The 25,740-nt window shown below is 42.7% G+C and overlaps 3 protein-coding genes across 6 annotated transcripts in view; all 3 read left to right on the top strand.

Moving 5' to 3' along the window:
• tnnt2d (troponin T2d, cardiac) overlaps positions 1 to 25,740 on the top strand; it is a 32,231-nt gene that overhangs the window by 180 nt on the left and 6,311 nt on the right. The window lies entirely within an intron of this gene.
• Positions 895 to 5,034, top strand: bpgm (2,3-bisphosphoglycerate mutase). Its single transcript, XM_052060758.1, has 3 exons — positions 895 to 1,010; positions 1,889 to 2,505; positions 4,294 to 5,034. The coding sequence occupies exons 2-3, from the start codon at positions 1,905 to 1,907 to the stop codon at positions 4,467 to 4,469; spliced, it is 777 nt and encodes a 258-aa protein (XP_051916718.1). The 5' UTR covers positions 895 to 1,010; positions 1,889 to 1,904; the 3' UTR covers positions 4,470 to 5,034.
• On the top strand, positions 6,293 to 24,528 carry cald1b (caldesmon 1b). 4 transcript variants are annotated; one of them, XM_052060704.1, is made up of 17 exons: positions 6,293 to 6,397; positions 12,429 to 12,525; positions 13,371 to 13,496; positions 13,811 to 14,156; positions 14,354 to 14,395; positions 14,503 to 15,078; positions 15,189 to 15,224; positions 15,362 to 15,429; positions 15,962 to 16,208; positions 16,282 to 16,407; positions 17,736 to 17,779; positions 17,867 to 17,939; positions 18,178 to 18,294; positions 18,849 to 19,013; positions 19,817 to 19,891; positions 20,057 to 20,091; positions 22,356 to 24,528. In XM_052060704.1, the coding sequence occupies exons 2-16, from the start codon at positions 12,452 to 12,454 to the stop codon at positions 20,087 to 20,089; spliced, it is 2,148 nt and encodes a 715-aa protein (XP_051916664.1). In that variant the 5' UTR covers positions 6,293 to 6,397; positions 12,429 to 12,451; the 3' UTR covers positions 20,090 to 20,091; positions 22,356 to 24,528. The 4 variants fall into 4 exon arrangements, with proteins under 4 accessions (XP_051916664.1, XP_051916665.1, XP_051916666.1 ...); XM_052060703.1 differs by lacking the exon at positions 6,293 to 6,397 and adding an exon at positions 11,552 to 11,732; XM_052060705.1 differs by lacking the exons at positions 6,293 to 6,397; positions 15,189 to 15,224 and adding an exon at positions 11,551 to 11,732.

The following is a 25,740-nucleotide window of genomic DNA, read 5'->3' on the forward strand; positions in this document are numbered from 1 at the left end:
TTTGTGTTTAAAATGCGTTTTCAAGTGGTACGTGTGGTTAATTCAAGTGGATCAGAGATTTTTTTAAAAAACTGCCCAACAGCTCAAGCCATCTTCAAAGGAACAGATTGTGAAAGGTATTTTCTCACCGATATTAAAAAAATATTGGGTTGGGCCGTCTTTGGCTAATTTTGCAAAACAGCAGAGCAAACCTGCTCCCAAACAATATTACGCCATACACGTGACCGTCAAGAGTATGTCTGTTTTGTTCATGCTAACAACAGAAAAATGAATCATTAAACTAATCTATGAATGATCATTTTAAATATGTGTGAATGTCTACGACTTCACTTTTTTAAAACCAACTTACCTGCTGAAATATAAAGTACTGCCCGTCTTGTTTCAATCTTTTTTTTTTTCGATTGACCCTTCGCACATTTAAATTGCGGCAATGGAGAAGAAGCCTCAAATCATCCTTTAAATATTTATCCTGTTTAATTTCCAATTGCTCTGCCATAGTCAAATGACTTTGGAAAGGTTTGATTACGATGAGAATGTGTGATGAATCAAGCGTAGATAGCTGAAATGGACCCCCCCTCCCCCACATACACACACCTATTTGTTCATTGTTATTTGCCGCCATCGTATTTTAATTTGATAATGTCAACGTTTCAAACTATTGTAACAATTAACAACAACAACTGTCAACATAAACTTCGAAAACCAATAAGTTACCCAGACGAACCCTCGTTCCACGAGCTTAACTAGCCATTTGGAAACCAAATCTTTTGGTTATTGGCGCCATGACACAACACCTCCTCTTTCCTAATCGACTCCCTCTGTGGCGAATTAACATGGGCGTCGTCTTCCTCCAAGTTTGGGCATGACGCTCCCGATGCTCTGTGTTGCGCTATTCGGATTGGACCCGTGATCTGTCAATCACCATCATCATTCAGACGCTTTCATGGCCGGGCTAAATACTGTCAACATCGACGCATCTTCATTCCCACCGCTTTTAAAAGCCACATAGGGTAAGTCGTCTTGCTCCCAATACTGTTTTATGCATGTTGTTTGTTTTAAAGCTCCCGGCTGCCTGATTGTTACGCTGCTAACGTGCGCGGGGTGCTTTTTGCATCGGGGTGCAAGCAGCCATGTTTGTTGTCGTAAATAAAGCCTTAGGAAACAAAACCTCAAAGATAGTGGAGATAACGCCAAATGACTTCTTCGATGCATGTACTAACGTGACGACAGGGGAAGCTTGCTTCATTTCCTCATATAGAAATGCTAATAATAGTACAGTAGGGGTTCACTTCCAGCCTCCCGAGATCAACTTTAACCTTTACGCATACATCAAAATTGAGTTTGAGTTGCAAAACATCGGGAATTTTTCAAAAGCTTCCCATCAGCTCTAAGAGGACTTTATAATTGCATTGGAATGACTAGGAACTATTGGGAATACTGTATTTAGAAATTAGCAACCTTGCTGGTTGGTCTGTGTCAGGAGGTCTTGCTTATAAATGAACCAATATGAAAATGAATTTGTTTGCATGGAGACAGTACTTTTCACACAATTTCTAGATCTTCATACGTTCATTCCGTTTTAAAATGCAATGCAATCTGTAATTCGGTGCCTTTATGTACAATATGCACACACGTTGGAGACACATTTTTTTCTTAAAAGGTTGAGGTTGTTTTGTCAAACTATTGAATATAAAATGTTCCTAATGTACTTGTTTTGCTTTGCATTTAAGGGGAAATACATTGATTGCTACTTATATCAATTATGCTATGATTTTTACAAGTTCAGCTCTGAACTACAATGGGTTTGACACCCATCATTTGGTGTACTACTCTAATTTCAAGTCTATCATAATTAACCTCCTCATTTGAACTTTATGTGTATGTTCAGGTTTGTGGTGTATGAGATGTCCATGTACAAACTCTTTCTGCTGAGACATGGGGAGGGGGCGTGGAACCGGGAGAACCGTTTCTGCAGCTGGGTGGACCAGAAGCTGAGTGAGGACGGCGTGAAGGAGGCCCAGGATTGTGGCCGGCTCCTGAAAGAGTTGGGCTACAACTTCGACCTGGTGTTCACTTCCATCCTCAGCCGCTCCATCCAGACGGCCTGGCTGGTCCTGGAGGCAATGGGGCAGGAGTGGGTCCCCGTGGTGAAGTCGTGGCGACTCAACGAACGCCACTACGGAGCCCTGATCGGTCTGAACCGAGCGGAAATGGCCGCCCGGCACGGGGAGGAGAAGGTGAAGCTGTGGCGGAGGAGCTACGACATCACACCGCCTCCAATAGACGAATCTCACCCGTACTTCAGTGAAATATACACCGATCGCAGATACAGCACGTGTGACGTGAAGAAGGAGAAGCTCCCCCGGGCTGAGAGCCTGAAGGAGGTCTTGGACAGGCTGCTGCCATATTGGGAAAGCACTGTGGTACCGGAGATATGCCAAGGCAGGACGGTGCTCATTGCGGCTCATGGAAACAGCTGCAGGGCCCTGCTCAAACACCTGGAAGGTATGCTGCACTGTTGACACACTCAGAGCTTGATTTATAAAAGATTTGCATGCGCAAATAAAAATGTGCTAATACACAAATATTAAAAGAAGAGTTTCACAAGTGACTTGGTAAGCTGTAGTAATAATTGGTATTCTATACCTGTGAATATTGCTATATTGTCTGTCTGCATGTGTTGTTCCAATGTTTGTGTTCAAATAAGTGTTGCACAAAGAGTCACAACACTGCAACACCAATGCAACTAGTTGGCCCGCCCTGCCTCCCCGTTGTGTGGTGTTCCACAGAGTTCGATTTTGGGGCCCATGCTCTTTTCATTGTTTTAATAATAAGAATAATGCATCAGATTTGTATGCCGTTTCCTGGACAACCGGACACTGAAAGAGCTCACAATGGATATTTGCTGCCCACGGGTTCCATCTGAAGCAAACTTTCCTTCCATTGCTATGAGATTCTCAATTAGTTCTCTGTCCTGCTGAGCAAAATGATGCTAAAGAGAGGCCAAAATTGGAGTTACGTGCTCCCTCGTATGAGCACCAGTTGAGAGGTGAGCAGTAGCACCAACTGGAGGACTGGCTGACTCCAAAATCAAGTGTGTTACAGCAATCCAGCTGAGTGACACTTCCAATTCCATCACTTCAAACTTCATATTGTGCTCTTTCAGAATGTTTCATAATGAAAACCCATCAGCGCTGCCAAAAGCGCAAAACCTTCATTTAAATATAATGGCTTTCACCACTTTTAGGCCAATGCCCACAGTGTGCAAGGTCTGTTGGAAGTAGCGAATAAGTGATTTTTAGTTTATTCAGCCGCTCCCACAGGATTGCGCTTATCAAATGTCGCGCTGTGCCAGAAATGGGATGCTTGACCCTGCTCAAAAAGGCCACTTAGTTTCAGTTACGTTGAGCATCCACGTTGACCTTTGAGAATACTGTACTCGTAGGCCACTCACTCACTCACTCACTTTATATTTGTTGTGGAGTTCTCAGTTTACAAAATGCAGTGTGACCTTGACTTTACGTGTATATTGAATCATTCCCCCCCCTCCCCCCCATTGAAATGCTATTAATCCCCCCCCACCCCGATTTCCCCCAAAATAGCATCATAAAAGTAGAATGAGAGTGTGAAGAAATAAATAGTGGTTTTTAATACTTGCAGTTATTACTGTACCTACTGCAGTATTCCTGTGTTGGATGTGTGCCTTTAAGGGGCGTGGCCTGGTGAGTACTATCAGAAGCCGAAGTCGAGTTGGCAGATGAGTCTTGCATTTGAGCGTTTGGACCTGGGTTGTGGCCGATAGCACCTCCTGGCGAGTCTTCTCATTTTGTATTTGACTTGTTAAATAACAACTGAATGTGTGTCAGCGACTGCCACACGCGGCTGCATTACAGTACCTCTATTTTTTATTTTCTCGCGTCACTTGAGCGCAGACGACTGTCCGAGGTCATGCGGCACCCCGCCCTTTTAAAGACGCCTCATACATAGCCACTACAATATGTACAATGTTTTCTCTATATTTCATGCTTGCCATTGTTTTGGGTGTTCAGATACATTTAGTGTAAAACTACATACATAATCTTTTGTTTTAATATGGTCTGTCGATATTAAATCAGGAATGTATACACCATTGTAAAAAAATAAAATAAAAAAAACCAAATAGCTTCGATGCTCCCACTTGCTAATCAAAACAGAGTATTGCGTATATCACTGAATATTAGACGTGAAACATTCCGAAAGTCCAATTTGGCTCGCTCAACTGTAACACTCCCGCTCCTATTGCGCTTCCGACAGGGATTTCAGACGAGGACATCGCCAGCGTGACTTTGCCGACCGGGATTCCAGTGTTGCTGGAGCTGGATGCACAGCTGAAGCCTGTGAAAGGCCGCCAGCTCCTGGGAGACCAGCAAAAAATCCAGGCGGCCATTAAGAAGGTGGAGGATCAGGGAAAAGCCAAAGCCTCAACTTGAACCGGGTGTAAGGTGTTGTGCGGGTCACGTTGGCCTTAGCTGGTACGGGATAGCGCTTTCTTCATGTAAGAATTAAGAAAAAGTAAATGACAGTGACTGGAGACAAATTGAAAGCGAGGAGAAAGTCTTGATGTGAAAGGGACGCGTGTGTCGGACCTGCCACGGTGGACAAGACGCTTTCGGTTGCTCGTCTCCAAACTGACGACACTGATGCGCTTTGGTAACATTTATTCATTAAAGCTAAAATGTGATGCAGAATTTATTTAACCTCCTTTGTTCCATGGGTTACATTTATTTAACTACTTGCGAGTTAGCCTCAGTGTTATTAACCTTGTGTCAATTTAGCATGGACCGATGCCTCATTGTTGGTCCCTTCAAGGGAAAAAAAACAAACAAATAAACAAAAATGCAACAGGTGATGCCACGTACGTTTAAATAAATGCTCCAGGTGAGGTTACACCCTTCTTTGCATTACAAAAATAATGTGTGACTCATCCCGGCCTCGACTGTGACTCCTTTGCAGAGGACAGTCCGGACATTTTCTCTCAACACTGTGAAGGAACAATCCTGTAGATTTCAAAAACATTTCAAGAGATATCCTTCAAGCATTTCAGGGATGAGGGCTCCTTTTTTGAAGCTACATTGTCGCAGATGTGTGAGGCGGTCAGTGGGGGGGACGTTGTTCCTGTTTTCTTCATTTTTCAGTTTGATTCAATGTATTTTGTATCACAAAAATGCTGGAAGGCACTTCCGAGTCCACAAATCGTACTGTATGTCTTCCAACAGCACCATCTGATCTTTGAATGTAAAGGAATCTGTTACAATTACGCCCGACTGCTTCCTATTTCTTTTGTTTGGTATGCACTGGAAGAGGGATAGATACTGTAAATTATTGGGATTTTAGTTGGAAATTATTCAACAAAAAGGATTTTCCACTGCAAAAAAATAATAATACTGTAGCATGTTAAATTCTCATGGAAAAGGTAGGTAGGCTCAAAAGGTAGGAACCACTGTTGTGTTTAAGTAAATTATTTTTTTTGGGGGGGTGGGGGTGAAGCAAATAAAGATGTTACAAAAAAAATCCTTGTTTCAGTCCTACTTTGACTACATTTAGGAACGTTATCAACATCCAGGATAAGATTTAAACTTTTTTTTTAAACTTCCATGCTATCATAATACCAATAAATCTTGGGGAAAACTGAATACATTTCGATAGCTCAAAGCGAAAATCGCAATTTATCCTGCTTTGATTGTTTCACAAATCATGATTTTCACTTTTTGAACTGAACAACTGACATAAGAGTGACTCTGGTCACGGAGTCGTGACACATGACATCAAAGCCAAACGGTAAGCAGAGCTGCATTGAGTTTTGAAAGAGTCACCACCCAGTTGCACTTTAGTTGTATTTCACTTTTTAGTACATTTGCATTCAATCCGTATTAAATGCTTGATTTCATTTTGGTCGGTATTTTTTTTATGCAATGTCTGAAATTCTTTTTAATGTAATAAGTATTTAGGCCGCCTCACAGTGCAGAGGTGCGGGGTTCGATTCTGTCTGCGGCCTTCCTGTGTGGAATTAGGTGTGAGCGTATGTTTTTAATGACTAAGTCCTTTTGAATTAAGATGAGTGTTCATGCTGAAATTGGGAGTTGTTACAGTGGGTAACAATAATGCAATGAATGTATGAAATTATGATGTGCTATATAGGTCCCTTATCAAAAAGAAATCAAAATAAACCTTCCAAACATTTAAGTCACACTTTCTGTGGCGGGGATGGAATCCTGGAAAAAAAAAGGGCCATATGCAGAAATCCAATGTGAATCATGCAGGCGGGGCTCAAGCTTTCACGTTGGACTAATAAAACCTCTGCTTGCTCTCCTGCTCCTGTTTTCAAGTTGGAAACTGCTCACTGTGGTTTGCCGTTTGGGTAAGTCTCCTCCTTGGTCCGTTGCGATGCTTTTTGACTACTTTCTAAAAATTATTGACTCAAACTTGTGCCATCTCATTGGCCTTGTACTTCCAATTTCCAGCTCCTTTCGGTTGTCATATGCATATTTAATTGCCACTCAAGTTACCCGTTATTGACCGTTTAAGTCATGACAAAGACAAATAGTCAGGAGTGTTGAATTTAAAAATAGCCGAAATGACAAAAAAAAAAATGAAAAAAAGATGACCACCCTCCTGAAGGCAATGATGTTCAGAATGAATGTTTCACTTAGTTTGTATTATGTGTCCTATTATAGATGTAACCTGACAAGAGAGTAGAAATGCAATGGTACAGACTTGACAAATACTTGCATACATTGAGTATGGTACTTCAGATCGCAGGATGCAAAATGGTCCACACACAGTGGACCAACGTCTTTGGGGGACATGCGTATTCCTTAGATGGTATTAAAGGTAAAAGAGGCCACTTGGGACTGAATGTGTGTGTGTGTGTGTGTGTGCGTGTGTGTTGCTCCCTCAAGATGGAGTGGACGTGTGTTTGGGCTTCCTAAGCGTCCTCTTCCTTCTTTAAGAGTAAATCCACCATCACTTGTTTAGACTTGCATGTTCTTCCATCTCCCGTTTTGAACTTGAAAAGCTATGAACGTTTTTGTCATTTTTTTTCTTAACGTTTCGATTCCATTGCCTTGTGCACGAGATGTGCTTCGTTCATAAAAACGTTGATTGATTTGTGAATTACATGCTACATTTACTGCATGACTGTTAATCAGAAGGACTGCCCGGATTGGAGGCTTAAAAGGAAAGAAGACAGGGCTATCCAGTTAGGTTTTTTTTTTTTTTTTATGGAGTCATTCATCAAGTCTGACATTGATTTTACTATTTAAGGGACTTTAAAGTCCCGAAGCGTGACGATTTAGGAAAGAATTTGTATGCTTTAGTATCATCTCATGGTGCCCTCAGCCCCATATCCAGCTGATGAGAAAGTTGGGGAAAAAGCAATTTTTTCTTGCAAAGTCGTAAATAAATGCTAAAAATAGAGGGTACTGTCCTGGAACCCCCCACTGCCCCACCCCCGCCTTTGTTTTTTAAATTACAAAGCATTTTATGAAATTCATCTCAAGAAACCATCCTTACAATACGTTTTGGGGAGTAGATGTCACACAGAATTTGTGTTGCTGCCACCTTTTCTTGCCTAGCAAGCAACAAGACCAAAAGTCTTCCAGGCAACTAAAATGGCATTTTATGATGAAGATTTGTTTGTCCTGTATGGACGCGTCGCTATTTTAATGACAACGATCCTTTTTGTCGCCTCATAATTGTTAAATCCGGCATTCATTGACAGTACAGATAGCCCATTAGCCTCCCTTTCATACTTTTAGTCTCACGAGGAAGCATGTGGAATGTTGATTCATGACAATCTAAATGGAAAGAGGTTATTTTGGGACGGTCACTTTGTGTTGCGGCGGCAGATATTTGCAAGCGTAAACGGTGCTCTCCATCCATGGCCCTGCAGCTTGGCCGAAGCTGGGACCGGAGAACGACAAGGGCGGCTGCATGCGTGCTTCCTTAAAAGGAGGCCGACCGCACCACTGGGCCAGATGATGGGTTGTGCTGTCCTGTCAGGCCCCGAGCAAGAAAATAAATTGCAAGTCCACCTTTTCTCATGCTGTCGGCCAGTGGTTCTCAAATATTTTACCACCCCTAAAAATTCTTAGCACCCTCAGTAAATACAACATAACGAAGAGTAAAATAAATTAGCATAAAACAAGAGAGTTTTATTTAATATCGTCGTAAACCACTGTAATGTTTGAACGCTAAACATTTTGCTTGTGGCCGTTTTTTTTTTGCTTCTTTCTTAAAGTTTTCAACTAACATCAGTTCTTGTGGTCAGCATAAAATCTTTATGCCGGGTGTAAAATTGAACACATTTTCCCAAAATAATACAATAAATAAGCAATTTTAAAATGCAGTTTTCATATTGTAAAAGCGCAAAAGTGAAAAATGTCAAAATCAGACAAAAATCCATCAAATTACATTTCATTAACTCAGCTAACGGCGGCCCGGTAGTCCAGTGGTTAGCACGTCGGCTTCACAGTGCAGAGGTACCGGGTTCGATTCCAGCTCCGGCCTCCCTGTGTGGAGTTTGCATGTTCTCCCCGGGCTTGCGTGGGTTTTCTCCGGGTGCTCCGGTTTACTCCCACATTCCAAAAATATGCATGGCAGGCTGTTTGGACACTCTAAATTGTCACTAGGTGTGAGTGTGAGTGCGAATGGTTGTGCGTCTCTGTGTGCCCTGCGATTGGCTGGCAACCGATTCAGGGTGTCCCCCGCCTACTGCCCGAAGACAGCTGGGATAGGCTCCAGCACCCCCCGCGACCCTAGTGAGGATCAAGCGGTTAGGAAGATGAATGAATGAATGAATAACTCAGCTAACAGCTAAATTAAAAACAAAAAACAACAACAACAAAAAAAAAACGGAGTTAGGTGGACACAAAAAAGTACCTAACTAGTGATTCAAAGTTCAATAAAACGTTTACATTAATGTTTATTCACATCAAACTCAAACGTTAAGAATTTCAACGTTCAAAACAACTGAACTGTACTTAGTGATTCTTTGTCCTACCACTAGAGGGCGCCCGAAAATTATTAGTGGGACCACTCTTTGCAAATCACTGCTGCAGACAAAAATCACTTAATTTGCCAATAAATTGGATGCCCCGAGGATTTTATTTCACATAAAGCTGAAGTGCGAGTCCTCCATAACCCTCCAATCTCAGGCCTAATAACAAAACAGCCTTCTTTCCAACTCGAGCGTATGCAAACATTTTAATAGGAGTCGACGACAGTATGTCACGCCATGTAAACAATTTGGAATTTGTTTCCTGGTCAGGGAATTGTTATTTTTTTCCCTCCCCCCAGGTGACCATGTTTGGTCATGTCGAGGAAGCCGCTGTGACTTGTGGATGGATTGTAAATGCTTCTCGTCAGCTATAAGTGTGCTGCCTCCCCCCTCGTAAAAGTTTCTCCGTGTATTAAGATATGATGCCTTTACAGGTTAGATTAACGGACTGATTAAGATGTGCTTGTACAGATGGAAGACACTCAAGTGACTGGATTGCTTAGGCGGTTGCGTTCTGGCGTGATCCAGAGTTGCAGCGTAACAGTGAAAGCGTGTTCTGAAACGTGGCTTAGTCAGAACTAATTGATTGCCAATCAGGAGAACTGTGTTTGTGCTGGATTCTGGCCAAACACGAGCAATCTGGGATTACGGTGCTGACAAGGCTGAGAGGTCGGTCACTTCCTGTCTGCTTCAGTCTTTATTGTCTTTCATCTGTTCTTTTGAATTTTTGCTTTTATTGCCATGATAAAGAACCCCAACGGTTAAATAGTACTGTATTTACTAAAATTGTATAGCAATCACTTACTCATCTATCACTCACATAAAATGTTGCCGATTTGCTGTTTTGGCAGCATCTCATGGAATGTTGTTGTTAGCTTCATTTCAATAATGGTGGGGTTTTTTTTGGTGTCAGTTTTGTTGGGTTTTGGTTTTTTTGTTTGTTGTTCTTTCCCAAATGACAATGTTCCCTCCCAAAACAGGTGAATTGAATAACTTGTGTTTGTTGAAAGTGCTAGTGCTATCATGTTTGTTTGCCCGCGCATGATCTCACATGAATTTGTGCTAGCATGCTATTTAGGCTAGTAAGTTAGCTAACACCATTAATGAGCATAATTTTACGGTTTGTGTGGACCACCTTAACTAGTGAAGTCATCAATGTAACATGGGTTTATGATTGCGTTTGTGCTAGATGCATGGTGTTGATGATTTTCTGATTGTTCTTTGTCTTTCAAAATGGAATCCCAGTCTCCGTATCAAATTGCAAGATTATTGAGGGAGGGGGTATTATAACAATAAATGTGGAAAATTTAAGTAAGGGCGGCCCGGTAGTCCAGTGGTTAGCACGTGAGCTTCACAGTGCAGAGGTACCGGGTTCGATTCCAGCTCCGGCCTCCCTGTGTGGAGTTTGCATGTTCTCCCCGGGCCTGCGTGGGTTTTCTCCGGGTGCTCCGGTTTCCTCCCACATTCCAAAAATATGCATGGCAGGCTGATTGAACACTCTAAAATTGTCCCTAGGTGTGAGTGTGAGTGCGAATGGTTGTTCGTCTCTGTGTGCCCTGCGATTGGTTGGCAACCGATTCAGGGTGTCCCCCGCCTACTGCCCGGAGACAGCTGGGATAGGCTCCAGCACCCCCCGCGACCCTAGTGAGGATCAAGCGGTTAGGAAGATGAATGAATGAATGAATGAATTTAAGTAAGAGGGAAAAGATAATCATAGTCAGTGGCACGAAGTACATTTTGACATAATTGTCTGAGGTTTTCACATTGGTGTCAGATTATTTTCGTTGACCCCAGAAGTTAAGTGAATTTTTACATGTGACAAAATGTGTTACAATTGTTCCCTGATGATGTATCCACTATAAGTGTATTATTTGTGACTGTATATGGCATCCCCCCCACCCCTCGACGGGATGCCATTAGTCACATTTGGGATCAAGCAGTGAATAGAAATCGCTCATATTATTTGGACAGCAGTCATCTTCGTCTGGAGGCAGTCAATAGCTACAGCGTGTACATAAAGACAACTGGAAGTCACGTTATTTTAATCTATGCTCATAGTATGAAAAGTGTTTGATGGACAGTCCGAACAGCAGAAGTGACAAAAGCACGGCAGACTCTGAAATCTATTTCATTTGTTGGTTGGACTTTCCGATTGTCGCCTCAGTGAGTCACTCACACGATTTGTTTGTGACACTTTTGTCCTTCATTACACAGTACACCATTAGCAATTTTATTTATTTATTTATTTTTAAACCCGGTTTTGGGATTGGCAGTGGCCCGGGAATCAAACCCACATCCTATGCAAGAAACCAACATTATGTACCACTAAACTACAAAAGTAGCTTTTTTGTTTGTTTGTTTTAACTGCGGTTACATACATTTCCACTTTTAATAACGTGGCACAACACCCATGAAATGGTTAAACATGTAAACAAGGTGATGTGGAGCAAGAGGCACGACTCTGATGTGTAAAGAGTTGTGAAAAGTGAGACTGAGGGAAGGAGGAGGAGGAGGAGGAGGAGGAAGAGGAGCCAGAAGGAGACGCTTTTCCTTTTGTGGTAGTTGAAGTCGCTGGAAGAAAAAGGATCAGGAATTCTTTGTGCTACACAAGGAGCGAGATACAATCCAGACTCGGGTTGATATGTGGCGACAAGACGAGCGGGCGTCCCTCAACCAAAGCTGAGCTACTGTTTCGGTACTCAATTGCACTTTGATTTGCTCTTTTTTCGGGGTGGGGGGCCTTTGACTTTCTCGGGACTGATGTCTGTATTGTATGTACGATTATGCTCTTTGTTGGTTGATCTGAATAGTGTTTTCTAATTTTGCAGGAGGCATCGGGAATCTGCATTTTAAAATCAGTTGATTTAACTTGATTGTCAAAAGGGCTTTTTCTTTGAATGTGAATTTAGTTTGCTTGAATACAAAAAAAAATGATGTGAACGCATTGAGATTAGCAATCATAGAACTACTAGAATACTTTACGGTGGTGCCTTGAGATACGAGTGAGTCACCTTTTGAATTTTTTGAGATAGGCCCCTTCGAGGTGTTTATTGACAATTTACCCTATTCTAAGTTTACTTTCAAAGCAAACATAAAACCAAAAGCATCACACTTTGCGTTATTTAAATGAACAAAAAATGATAGGTGAATGCTAACAAAACTGAAATCCCAAAGACAGGCTAATGAATAGCATCTATGATTGCCAAACACATTTTTGCCTTCCTTTTGCACGCCCTCGGCGCAACTTGCCATTTGGAAACTGAAAATAGACTAACTAGACTTCGGACCAGCGCAGAGCAGGTTGGGATATTATTTATCCTCCGCAAAGAACAACAAATATGACTGATTTACGAATATTTGGCTTCTCCATGTTGTGTTTTGTCTCCAATAGAGAAAGCGAATCTTTGGGCTATCATGGATGACGACTTTGACCGCCGCATGGAGCTGAGGAGACAAAGGAGGGAACAGATGCGCCTGGAAGCCGAGAAGTGAGTCAAGCTCCACGGAATCAAGTCCATCACACCAATGTTTTCACATGTTAGTTTCATCACAGCTTTCACTCACTCAGTGCTCGGACATGTTGAGGGGGATTTTTCCTTAATCCTGTTCACACTACCTGGCTGTCAAAATAGTGCACGTGTCAACAAACATCCACCATGGTTCTTGTCCCCTGAGAGTAATTCTTCTACAGTTGTTAAGACTCTCTGGCTGAATTCCACTTGGAACATATTTAGCTAATGATCGATCTTGCACTCCACAAATTTGCCAAATATTCCATCAATCCATCCATTTTGCGATCCGCTTTATCCTCATAAGGGTCACGGGAGGTGTTGGAGCCTATACCAGCTGTCTTCGGGAAGTAGGCGGGGGACACTCTGAACAAGTTGCCAGCCAAACGCAGGGCACACATACACGAACAACCATCCGAGCTCACACTCACACGGAGGGACAATTTGGAGTGTTCAATCAGCCTGGCACGCATGTTTTTGGAATTTGAGAGGAAACCGGAGGACCCGGAGAAAACCCATGCAAACTCCACATAAACCCACAACCTCTGCACTGTGAGGTTGACGCGCTAACCACTGGACCACTGGACCTCCCTTGCCAAATATAATTTTAAAAAACAAAACAAAAAAAGCCTCGACTATACAATACTAAAACTATTAGAAATGTAATGAAAAAAGAAAAGCGAACCATTTTTAGAACCCTCACCCCCAAAAAGAGCTAATCTGATCTAACCACCCTGGAGGATATTGTACCTTGAGGTACAGAAGAAGACACACAAGACTTGCAGAACACAACATATCATATATGCACACGTTGGCTTTGACAGAATGGGCTACACCAACGACGACGACGAGGAGGCGGCTCGGGAGGAAAGGAGACGAGCGAGGGAGGAGAGGAAGAAGATGAGAGAGTCGGAAGACTTCGGAAGCGGCGTCGTGATCGGCGCCAACGAGTAAGAAACGCAAGGCATCGCGCGGGCGGTGAACACAACCCAAAGATTTTTTTTACAACTTCTCCTCCCCTAACCCTAACTTTCTGTTGGTTAAGTGAGCTGTGTTGCTGCTCATGCTGATCATTCTGTTGTCGTTTCCTTGAGCATAGCACCATCTAGTGGATGCACAGTAGATTGCATCTTATAATGCGGTGCGCCCAATGAATGAAAAAATGACACAATAGGCCAGAAAAAAGGATATTTGACGTCTAAAGCCGTCAATGGCAGTGAATGAGATTAAAACTTGATGTCAAGGCGTCAATCTGTGCTTCCAGTGTGACACCCGGCGAGGCCTCCGCTTCCTCGGCCATGAGTTTGGCGGCGGCGGACGACGACCAGGCTCTGGAGGAGCGTCTGGCCAAGAGGGAGGAGCGAAGGCAGAAGAGGATGCAGGAGGCCATCGAGAGGCAGAAGGAGTTGGACCCGAGTTTCGCTGCGGCCAACGGGCTGGACGAATCACCAGAAACTCAGGCGGACGATGACGATGACGGAGGGAGGCCGAGAGATGCGAAAGAGGAGGAGAAGAAGGATGAGGGGGAGGAGGAAGAACCAGTCCAAGAGGACGTGCTTGACGCAACCTCCTGGAAAAAGGAGGAAGATGATTCAAAGAAAGAGGAAGAGGTAATAAGCTGGTTCCAGACATCAATTATGTATTTATGTCTCTTTGCAAATTATGGCGCTGAACTCACGTCTTTGATGTGTTCCGGGTAGACGCCGAGCACAAAGCAATTAAAAAGTACACCAAGATCTTGGAGCTGTTGTTCATTAAATCCGCTCGACACTGTTCACATTTGCGTGTGTCTCAAATCTTTTGATAGGAGCCGGTAGAGGTGTCGATCACACTCGCCTCCAGAACTGAGGTTTGTTCTTTCTTCCAAACTTTTCAGTTAACTCCTCCTGCTAACTTCGGAAAAGTGAAACAAAAAACTAAACAACCCCCCCCCCCCCCCCCCCGCTTCTTTCGCAGGATGCGGGTGAAGCTGAGGAAGAGGAGGCGGCTGCTCCTGATGTTGATGAGGAAGCAGAAAGCGAGCAAAGGAGAAGGGAGGGAGAAGAGGAGGAGCGGCGGCGGAAAGAAATGGAGGAAAAGCGGAGGATAGAGGAAGATAGGCAGAAAAAAGAGGAGGAGGAGGAGAGGAAGAGAAAAGAAGAGGAGGAGAGACAAGAAAGGGAAATGGAAGAGAGGAGGAAGAAGGAAGAGGAGGAAGCGCGAAAGCGGGAGCTGGAGGAGAAACGCCGGAAAGACGAGGAAGAGGCGGAAAAGCGAAGACGACGGGAGCTGGAGGAGGAGAAGAAACGGAAGGAGGAGCAGGAAAAACGGGAGATGGAGGAGAAGGAGAGGAAAGCGGAGGAGGAAAAGCGGCAGAAAGAAGCCGAGGAGGAGAGGAAGAAAAAGGCGGAGGAGCAGAAGAGGAGAGAGACGGAAGAGAGGAAGAAGAAAGAAGAGGAGGAAAAACGGAAAAAGGAAGCCGAAGAGAGGAACAAAAAAGACGAGGAGAAACGCAAAAAGAGGGAGATGGAGGAGAAGAGGAAGAAAGAGGAGGTTTGACGCTTTGATTTTTTACGATGTACATTTGTCCGAATATCATGGAAGCCATCAATTTGCAGTACAATGTGGATACACTACTGATTACATCACTATTATATTTAAAGGATGACAAGCTAAAGAGAGTGGGGATCAAAGATAAGGTAAAGACGTTTATATATATACACATACACATTTGACATAAAAAATGAAAATCACATGTTTTTTGTTATAATGTAGTTTTTTTTAATAATTATTGTGTTTTTGGACCTTCAATTTGTCCTGTTTTTCTGCCCCCAAGAATGCAGCGACCAAACTAAATGGAGCACTCATCGAGAATAAACTGAAAAAACCTGACAAGCTATCCAGGTAAAACGGCTCAGAGAATTCACCGAATATGATAATTGTAAAATTGTATTTATTTTATTTTTTTTGTGGTGGGGGGGGGGGGGAGCACCACTCGGGCCAAGTCACTTGATTTAGGACTATAAATCAATCTGTCATCTGAAAGCATGACAAAATGTAAGTTACAAAATAATCCACGCTTGTTAGATTTTTTTTTTTCTTTTCGAAGTTGTTGAATCAGAATCATCTTTATTGGCCGAGTATGTAAAACACACAAGGAATTTGTCACCGGTATGCGCCACATTAGCAATGTGACGTTTGTAAAAGTCTGACTATTTTCTTGTCAAATTCACCAATTTATTCTTGTAAAAGTCTGACTTTATCCCTGTCCGACTGTGACGTTTTACTTTCGACATGATGCTCATACTCTTACGACTGTGATTTGTTCCTTGCCGAATCACAAATTGGATTGTGAGCGTTCTCGCCAAATCTGGACGACGCTCTCGTCAAAACTAGAGACTTTCTTTTTGTACAGTGACACTTTTCTAACCGGCAGGGACGACGTACCCTCGACGGGGTCGGACGTCTCCGAGCGGCAGGAGGCCGAGCACAAACTGCAGGAGCTCCAGAGACGGCGGAACGACGCGCAGAGCGAGGAGATGGAGAAGATGAAACTGAAGCAGCACCACGCCGAGGCTGAGCTGGAGGAGCTGAAGAGGAAGAGGGAGGAGAGGAAGAAGGTCCTTGGGGAGGAGGAGAAGCAGAAGAAGCAAGAGCTGGAGGACAAAAAAAGCAAAGAGCAGGTGAGGAGGAACCTCTTGTGACTTTTGGGGTTCTTCGGCCGCAAGTGTGCCAGCGTGGACGTCTGCGCCGCAGGAGGAGAGGAAGAGGATGAGGGAGGAGATTGAGAAGAGGAGAGCGGAGGCTGCGGAGAAGAAGAAACAGCTGGAGCAAGAACCCGTGAAGCCCTCGTTCACCATCACCCCCAAAGGTTCATCCAAGGTAAGCCATGTGTCCCCGGCAATCGCACGGCGGGAAACCGTGGACAAAACGTGACGAGCAGTGAGATTTGTAAATATGTGTCAAAATATTTCGTCTGCACTGTCGCGCGGCATCTCATACTTGCGGCCCGACAACGTGACTAAATTTAAGTCATGTGGAATTTAGTCTCATAAATGACCTTTTTTTTTTCTTGGAATATTCCAACGATTGGCATAAATTTTTATTTTTGTATGATTTTGAAAAAATAAAACAGATTCTTTGCTCATTATACTATGATTTTATTTTTAATAATAGAATTTCCAAATTATAATTCATCTTTTTTCTTGTAAGATTACAAATTGATGGCTTTTTGGGATAAACATGAATTTTCATCTCAGACCATATATATGTGAATCTTGATTCCTTTTTGAAAACATCCCTTTTTTTCTCCATGTATTACATAATTACTTGTATTATACTGTATATTTATATATAATTATTTCATTCCTGTAGTTACAATTTTCCTCAGATGATAACTTTTTAAATTTTGTATGTTTGCAATTATTTTCTGAAGGGGAAAAAAAATCCTAATAGCAATTGTTTTTTTTTGTGTGTGTAAAATAACATTGTACAATGCAATAGTCCGACTTTCTCATACAAGCGCAGCTTTTTTTTGGGGGGGGGGGGGTAAAAGAAAATCTGTATAATATTAAGGCTTCATAAAATGCCGACTATTTTCCTCATTAAAAAAAAATGCTTAATTTATTCTTGTAAAGTGAAGACTTGATTCTCTGACATTTCTCGTGAAAAATGTTTTCTTGTGAAAAAGTATTTTTGGCCAACATGTAACAGCTTTTTTTTTCATTGATTCATTCATATAATTCATTCAACCCCAATTTCTAATTCATTGTTGTCGAATCCTAACTTCACCCATGTCAAATTCAGACTTTTCCTCTGAACATTCCAGCTTCCAAGTGACTGGGCTCACTTACTCAAAGTAAATGTCACGAAGTCAATAGTTGTCCATCTCACTGGGGCTTGTTGTACAACATCGAGAGACACACTTGCAAGTGTTTGCGCTCAACTTTGCGTCGACTGCTTTCAACTGGCGCCCAGATGTTCTTGAAAGCACTCGAGCAAGCAACAAACATTTCAAGCGGCGATTCAAAATGATTCACACAAGCTGGCCACCATCTCAGTTCAGGAGAACGCAACGTTCCCCTCAATCAAAAGCGACCGCCTGGCAGCAGACAAAGTCAGACTGTTCGACAATCCGCAGGGCGACGCGAACCTGCTGGCAGCTGACTCCGCTTCGTGTCGTAACGGCGCGTTATTGTTTTTCGCAACAGATCGGGGAGAAGGCGGAATTCTTGAGCAAGTCGGCGCAGAAAAGGTGAGAATTTGGGGGATCGTTTGGACGCGGGGCAGGTGTGCCTAATGAAGCGTCCCCAAGAGTCTGACTTTTGCTGCCCGGGTCCAGCGTGAGAGCGTCGCACGCCCCCATCGTCTCCAAGATCGGAAGCAGACTCGAACAGTACGCCTCGGCCGTACAGGTGATGCTCCACCTTATGTATTTTTTTTTTCGAGACCATCTTCATCCTCATGCGACTGCAACTGTTATCCCGTATTATGACATTATTTCTGATTTTCCTCTATTTCAATGCTTTCATTTTTTTCTTGTATTTACTTTTTAAGTCCATTTGCATTTCATCTTTAAGACTTTCTTCACAATATTACAAATGTATTCTCATAATTCCAAAAACCGTCAGCCATCTTCTTTTCGTTCCGCAGGGGAACAAAGATGTGAAATCTCCCAAACCTCTCATGGCTGACATCCCCTCAGGGGGCACGCGTAGCATCAAGAGCATGTGGGAGAGTGGCAACATGTCCGAGACTCCAGCAAATAAGGTGCTAACCCTGGAAGAGCTTCACCACATCCCTGATTATGAAATACAGTGTTGCCTGAGGTTACGAGTTGAAATTTTACAAGGGTTTGGAATTCACATAACAGGAAGTAGCTTGGTGCCTCTGACTTCCCGAGTGTTTTTTTTCTAACCATGATGTGTAGGTTGCCCTTCCTAAGCATGAAGACAGATACTTAGCAACGGAATCAAATATTGTGTAGTTATTTATGAAATTCAGCTAGCTTAATGGTAAAACATCAAGCAAAAAAACCTTTGATGGGCTAATAAAACTAGCATCAAGATTGCAGTTGTTATAAACCTCCAGACAACTGATTTTTTTCTTGAAAATAGTGAATATTAATTGATCTTAAGTATGAGGGTTATTAGAAAACGTGGTTGGTGTTTTTCGGAGGTTGGAACAGATCATTGGCTTTTGCATTCATTTCAATGGGGAAAGTTGATTTGGGATATGACGGCTTTAAATTGCGGGTATTGCCATGAAATGAATGAAGCTTGTAATTCAAGGTACCCCCCCACCCCTTACCCCCCACACCCCAGGATACGGTGTCTATCAAAGGAAACGTCGCCAGCCGGATGGCGAAAGCCGCACAGGCCGAGAAGACGGCGCCTCCCGCGTCAGAACCGCCACCAGAGGCAGCGGTGGCGACAAAGCCTGCAGCGAGGCCCGATAAATCCCAGCCTTCTGCACAACCACGCACAAATGTAAAATATCCGCCGCAACACTCTCATGGCTGTGATATGATGTACACGGTCAAGATTAGGTTTCAACATTACACGATGCAAAACGGAATTCTTGTGAGGTGGATGTATGCCAAAGTCTCTCACTATCAACAAGGTTACTGTAGATAATGATAAATGCTTTAAAAAAAATTGAATCACCATCCTCGGTCTTTGCGCACACAATTTGTTTCCCAGCTGTCAGATTGACACGGTCAGCCGACTTAGTCGTGAACATGACGTAATGCCACCCCAACCCCACCTCTACAATGGGTATATGCAAAAGGTTGTTGCGTCAGGGTTCTCGAAGCCGAACGCGGCTGCATATGGTCAACTCTTGCGTCCACATCCTCCCCACCCACAATGTCTTTTTGAGCTCGACTTTATGAGCGATATCTTTAGCCTCCCAGCCAATAAGCTTGTGCTTCTCTCGTGAGGCAACACTTCCCCCTGTTGGAAATCTGCACTCATCGACTACTACATGGACCATTTTTTTTCTTCTTGGAATCCCCAATGACAGCACAGAACGTCCCTGGAGTGGACAAGATTGTATTTGCTGTAATGTCGGATTTTGAAGGTCCGATCGATGATGTTATTAACCGACCAGCAAATGTTTTGTGGTGTGGCTGTAGACTATGCTGCCAAAATGTGGCCACTCTCTTGTGTTATTCTCAACAATAATAAAAATGCACTTTATCACATCATTTGTTCGTGTTAGGAATCACTTTAGAGGGGAAAAAAAGCTAAATCTCGGCTCAATATGCAATCTTTGTTTTGACTTGTCACAGGATGTGAATAAGCAAAGTGACGTTGGGAACAAACGCAACATGTGGGAGACCAAGAAGAGTTCCACGCCAGCCAAAGTAACACTCACACACACAATTCCACACATGCACGCGCGCACACACACACACACACACACACCCCGCAGATACTTCTATTAGTTGCCAACACGTTTTTTTTGGTTTGTTTTTTTAATGTTATTAAAATTCTTCACCTGATGAATGAATTGCGCTTTACTGTTGCAGGTGGTGGTTGGAGTCAAAAGCAAATTTGCCTAAAAGTAAGTTTCTTAATCATCTTGGTATCATGTGATTAGAATAGCTGCCGGATCGAATGTAAATACTTATGCGCATCAGAGTCCTTCAAAAGACCTGTGGCTGATTTACGGCTCTTACCCTCAGAGCCACGTCGACCCACCCAAGTCTTTTGAGTGGTTGTCCACTGGAAATGAAACCACTCTAAATTTAAAACAAGCCGTGACCTTGTTTCCCAGTACTGTACACACACACACACAGAAGCCCCCCCCCCCCCCCCATCTGCGTGACTGTCGTGTTGTCACCCGCCGCCACCGCCGCTACCTGCGTCGGTTACACATGCCGTAGTGCAGCTGCTTGATTGTCACATTACATCTGACAGCTCACTGGCTTAGCAGGAAGGGAGCGATAACTCAGCGAAAGTACTTTGAGCTTATTCACTTAACGCTGGGGGCAGGGGGGAGACAAAAACATTTCTGCTACTGACCCGAGCAGATTTTTTCACTCCAAACTAGCCAGCAGACATCAGTTGTGGCTAAAAAGTCTTCTCGACTCGACCCTTGGTCGGCATTTGTTCCTTATTTACGCCTTCTCATTAAGGCCACTCCTATCCTGTCTGGAAGAAATCAAAACCTGGATGGCACACAATTTCTTGAAATTCAACGAAAAGAAGACAGAGGTGATATTGTTTGGTCCCAGTGGCCCTTGTACATTCCATCCTGTAGACTTGGGCCCCCTGTCTCCTTATCTGAAATCAACGGTCTCAAACTTGGGCCTTAAAGTGGACAGTGATTTCAAACTCGATCGGCAAATTGGTGCCGTTGTTAAATCCAGCTTCTTTCACCTTAGACAGCTGGCCAAAATAAAACTTCTCCTCTCACATGAACACTTTGAGACAGTAATTCATGCCTTTGTCACATCCCGGCTCGATACTGCAATACCCTGTACTTTGGAGTCAGCCAGTCCTCCATTAAGCGCCTTCAGCTGGTCCAGAATGCCGCTGCTCGCCTCTTGACTGGTACTCGTAAGAGGGAGCACATAACTCCTACTCTGGCCCTTCACTGGCTCCCCATTCACTTTAGAGTTCTTTTCAAGATCCTCCTCTTTGTTTTCAAATCTCTGAATAATCTCTCTGAGCTCATCCGCCCCTACACACCTGCCCGGCGCCTCAGGTCTGTGGACCAGTCTTTGTTAGAAGTACCAAGAACTAAACTGAGGCTCAGAGGGGATCGAGCCTTTTCTGTTGCTGGTCCATCTCTCTGGAATGACCTCCCACTGAACATTCGGCAAGCCTCCTCGCTGCCCATCTTTAAAGCCCTCCTCAAAACTCACTTGTATTCTTTGACATACGACTCAGCATGACTTAGATTTGTTCTTGGTTTTACTGCTTGGTGCTTTCTACCGCCTTTATTACGGGTTCGTCTTACTGTTTATTGTGTATGTTAGATCGCTCCATGTACAGCACTTTGTATGCAGCGATGGCTGTTTGAAAGTGCTCTATAAATACTGTTGACTTGACTTATCGGAAATAGAACGCGGAGGACTGAAGTAAAGGGCAGATGTCAAGGTTACACCTTTCGGTCACACTGAATGGGACCGTCATTGATTTAGGCATTATTTAGTGCACACGCATCAGAGTCATCTAGCTTAGTGATTCCCAATCACGTGGGAAATTATCCAGTTTCACACTTATAACATATGTAATGTACATCTACACTTTTGTGTGATTTTTTTTTGGGGGGGGGGGGGCTTAACCCTTTCAAGGGATAGCGGTTACTGCAGTGCACAGCTTATCGGGTTGTCAGGTTAGAGATTATCATCATTTGTGCATGAAAGGGTTACCATTTGTTTCTGTAACACAGCAGTGCAACGATTAATCAACAGCTAATCGAGTGTCAAATGAATCGGTCCTTATTTTTGATAATCCATTGATTTTCTCCACTTGTCATAATCTTAGAATTTTCCGCCTTTCAACGAGAAATATGATATATATAGTCCTGCAAGAGAAAATACTGCACACTGATGAAGATACATTTGGTTGCCAGGAAAGTTTCAAGTTTTAGGGTAATTTCATGTAAACCAAGGCATATGTTTTATAGTTGAAAATCTCATGGCAAACAACAAAAATGTCACAAAAAGCTATTAGTATACTACATTTGTGGTCGTCGCCAGCAGATGAACAAAAATTAAGTGACATTTTACAATTTCTTGTAAAATTTCTTGTAAAACGCAGAATCATCGGTCTAACACTGAAATCTGACTTGTGTCTCTCATTTCATTCACCCTCCAGCATCAAATATTCACTGCCTGCCTTCAAGCTTGATGTCAAGAAAGGGATCACATGACCCGGATGAACCACTGTTTGTGTGACCTTGACAGCTTTAAACAACAACAACGGTCTGACACGCTGAAGGAGAGCAAACACTGTAATCACCATCCAGCCGAGAGGTCGAAATGTTTCTTCCGCCTTACGAGCTTTTGCAGTTCGCCGTTCCATTTTGTGACTCATTGCCGTATGCGCTCTCACTGCTTTCTGCAAGCTAATCGAGGCCAGGCAGACTATAGGCCGCTAAGCTGCGTACATTTTGTTATGAAAGGTTTTTTTTCTACTGATAAGTAATCAAAGACAACAAAAAAAATAATAATAATAACTACAATTGTGAACCAGGGCGGCCCGGTAGTCCAGTGGTTAGCACGTCGGCTTCACAGTGCAGAGGTACCGGGTTCGATTCCAGCTCCAGCCTCCCTGTGTGGAGTTTGCATGTTCTCCCCGGGCTTGTGTGGGTTTTCTCCGGGTGCTCCGGTTTCCTCCCACATTCCAAAAACATGCATGGCAGGCTTATTGGACGCTCTAAATTGTCCCTAGGTGCGATTGTGAGCGTGGATGGTTGTTCGTCTCTGTGTGCCCTGCGATTGGGTGGCAACTGATCCGGAGGTGTCCCCCGCCTACTGCCCGAAGATGGCTGGGATAGGCTCCAGCACCCCCCGCGACCCTAGTGAGGATTAAGCGGTTCAGAAAATGGATGGATGGATGGAAAATTGTGAACCGTTGAATGTGCTAATTGCACTTGGGGTATTGAGGAAAGAGAAAATCGCAACCACTGAGTTTATTATTATTCAATTGAATATTTTAACTATTATTATATGAAATTTGCGCAACCCCAAAATGTTTTTGAGACTCGTCATGGATCACTTTGACAAAAAAATGACATTCCGACTAGACAGAATTGGTGTCGATGCTAATGTCAATGCGAATATAGTCTAAACGTCACCGTGTTGTCATGCAGCTGGCGTTTCATGTTTTAATTCTCTCAAAAAAAAAGCTCACTTCATTTAAAAAATACATCAATTGTTTAAAAAAAAAAGAGTGAAATAATGTGCTAATTGGAAAATATATGTTCATGCAGATCAACTAGCACTTGACGCTAATGCTATTGTGGATCAAATGAAAAGCTATCAAAAAAATGTTTCTTAATATACCGTATGTATATATCACACTAAATTGCACTGAACTCACTAACTTCTTGTTATGTTGTGGGTCAAATTTACCCATTTTAATGTCATAAATTAGGGAAGCCAACCCCAAATATTTTCTTGAATATGAAGAATATGTTCTATGCAGCTCCACGAGTCTGAAACATTCTGATTGACCTTGTATTGGTGGAATATGTAACAAAATCCAACCGTTTTTGTTCATCTCAGGGGGGCGGCCATTTTGGCACTTGTTGCCGACTGAAAAAGACATCACCGTCCTTCAGGGGCTCAGGTAAGGACCAATCACGGCTCAGCTAGAGAAAGCCGGTGAGCTATGAGTGGTTCTTACCTGAGCAACTGCGATTGAAAGTGGCAAAATGGCAGAGATGGCTAAAAACGTCTGGATTTTGCTGCCTCACTCATATTCCACAAACTCAATAGGAATCCGAAAGGCGTTTTGGGACAAGTGAAAGGGCATCGAACATTGTTGACTTCCCCTTTAAAAGCTTTTTCGTTATGAGACTTTTTGCTGATTGTCTTTGAGCTATTCCACTGAATTTTTCTATCTATACTGTGTTTACAATGACTCCGCATTTTTTATTTAGCTTGTGGCATGCGTCTTCAAAGTGTGTTTCTCTCAGGCTGCATCCACATGAACACAAGTGTTGGAACACAAGACAAATTGTCTCTCTTGGCCTAAAACAATCATTTCATTACCAATACATGGATGGCAATAATGTTAGCTAGCGCGACAAAGCAAGCTAGTTGCTTAGACGTACGTATATCTTTAAGTTGAGGTTCAATGTGCAAAGCACTACTTATGTCTACATGAAACTCCTCAACTCACTTCAATTGGTGAGATTTTCCAGTGAAAAAAAAACAAACAAAAAAAAAGGATTCGGACACCCCACCGCCCAATGCTTCCTTGAGACCAATTCCGACTTTTGATTTAGCCAGGGTTTTGGCGCCATCTTGTGGCAACTTTGGCCTTTTACTGAAAGCATACCAAAAAAAAAATAATAAAAACGTTTTCAGTTGCATTTGTGTAAAAACGGCGGCGTACATGTGGACATAGCCTCAAACTGCAGAGCACGAGTAAGTCCAAACGATGTGTTGGATGAAGCTTTGTTTTATTTTTCGCAATAAAAAAAAATTAATAAAGAAGGAAAAAAAGGGTCTTGTCTCCCTTTGTTTCTGCCTTGGTGCGTTTCGATTTGCATGACTTGGGCAAAGGGCTCGCAGCTGTCCTACAGCGGCCATGTTCCCCCATAGGGCGCTCGTGTCACATGAGCATAAAGGACAGGCAGGACGAGTGCATGGCGTGTACTTGGATTGAAGGGGGGGGGCACTTTGTCAAGATCAGGGAGGTGAAGTCGGCCACACGCTCAGCTAGCAGGTAAGGACTATTTGAATTGAAGCTGGATTTAATGATACAGCAATTAAATATTCCGCATAACCTTAATGAAAACAACCTTAGGCTGCTTAGACAATGGCATATGAATATCTTTTCATAATGATAGTCTTTTGTGATGCAATTTACAAAAAAATTGATGGAAAACAATATGATGTATTTGATGAAAAAAATTGCACTCTGATGAAAAGTGTTTTTTAATTTGCATTCATTGTTAACACTATTATTCCATGTACTAACATTTTTCAGGATTGGATTTTAATTGAAATGATCAAACATAAATGATTTGTCATTTTATTTAATACAAACTATTAATCAATGTATTTGTTCAGGAAATCAAAATAAATATAGGGTATAGGATTTTTGGGTTGCATTTTTATCGTTAACATGAACTTAAAAGATGAATTAACACACACACACACATTATATATATATATATATACACACACACACACACACACACACACACACATTAACATAATGTAAGTAAAATTATTATAAAATATAATATTCAGGGATTTTGACACCAATTCTTTTTTTTTTTTTTTTACCAGTACAGGTACTTACTTACAAGTTGTATTTTTTAACATTTTATTTAAGACAACGATAAAAAAAATTGTGAACATAAAGCATTTTTTCCAAAGGGCCTTCACAAGTACCCAAACCTTAAAATCAGGCCGGTATCAGCCAGATATCGATACCCGGTATCGGTGCTCGCCCAACCCCGATAATTTTCAATGCAATCTAAAAAAAAACAAACATTTATTTAAATGTTTTTTTGAAATCTAGC

Source organism: Hippocampus zosterae, chromosome 3, assembly GCF_025434085.1.
Source record: "Hippocampus zosterae strain Florida chromosome 3, ASM2543408v3, whole genome shotgun sequence".
NCBI lineage: Eukaryota > Metazoa > Chordata > Actinopteri > Syngnathiformes > Syngnathidae > Hippocampus > Hippocampus zosterae.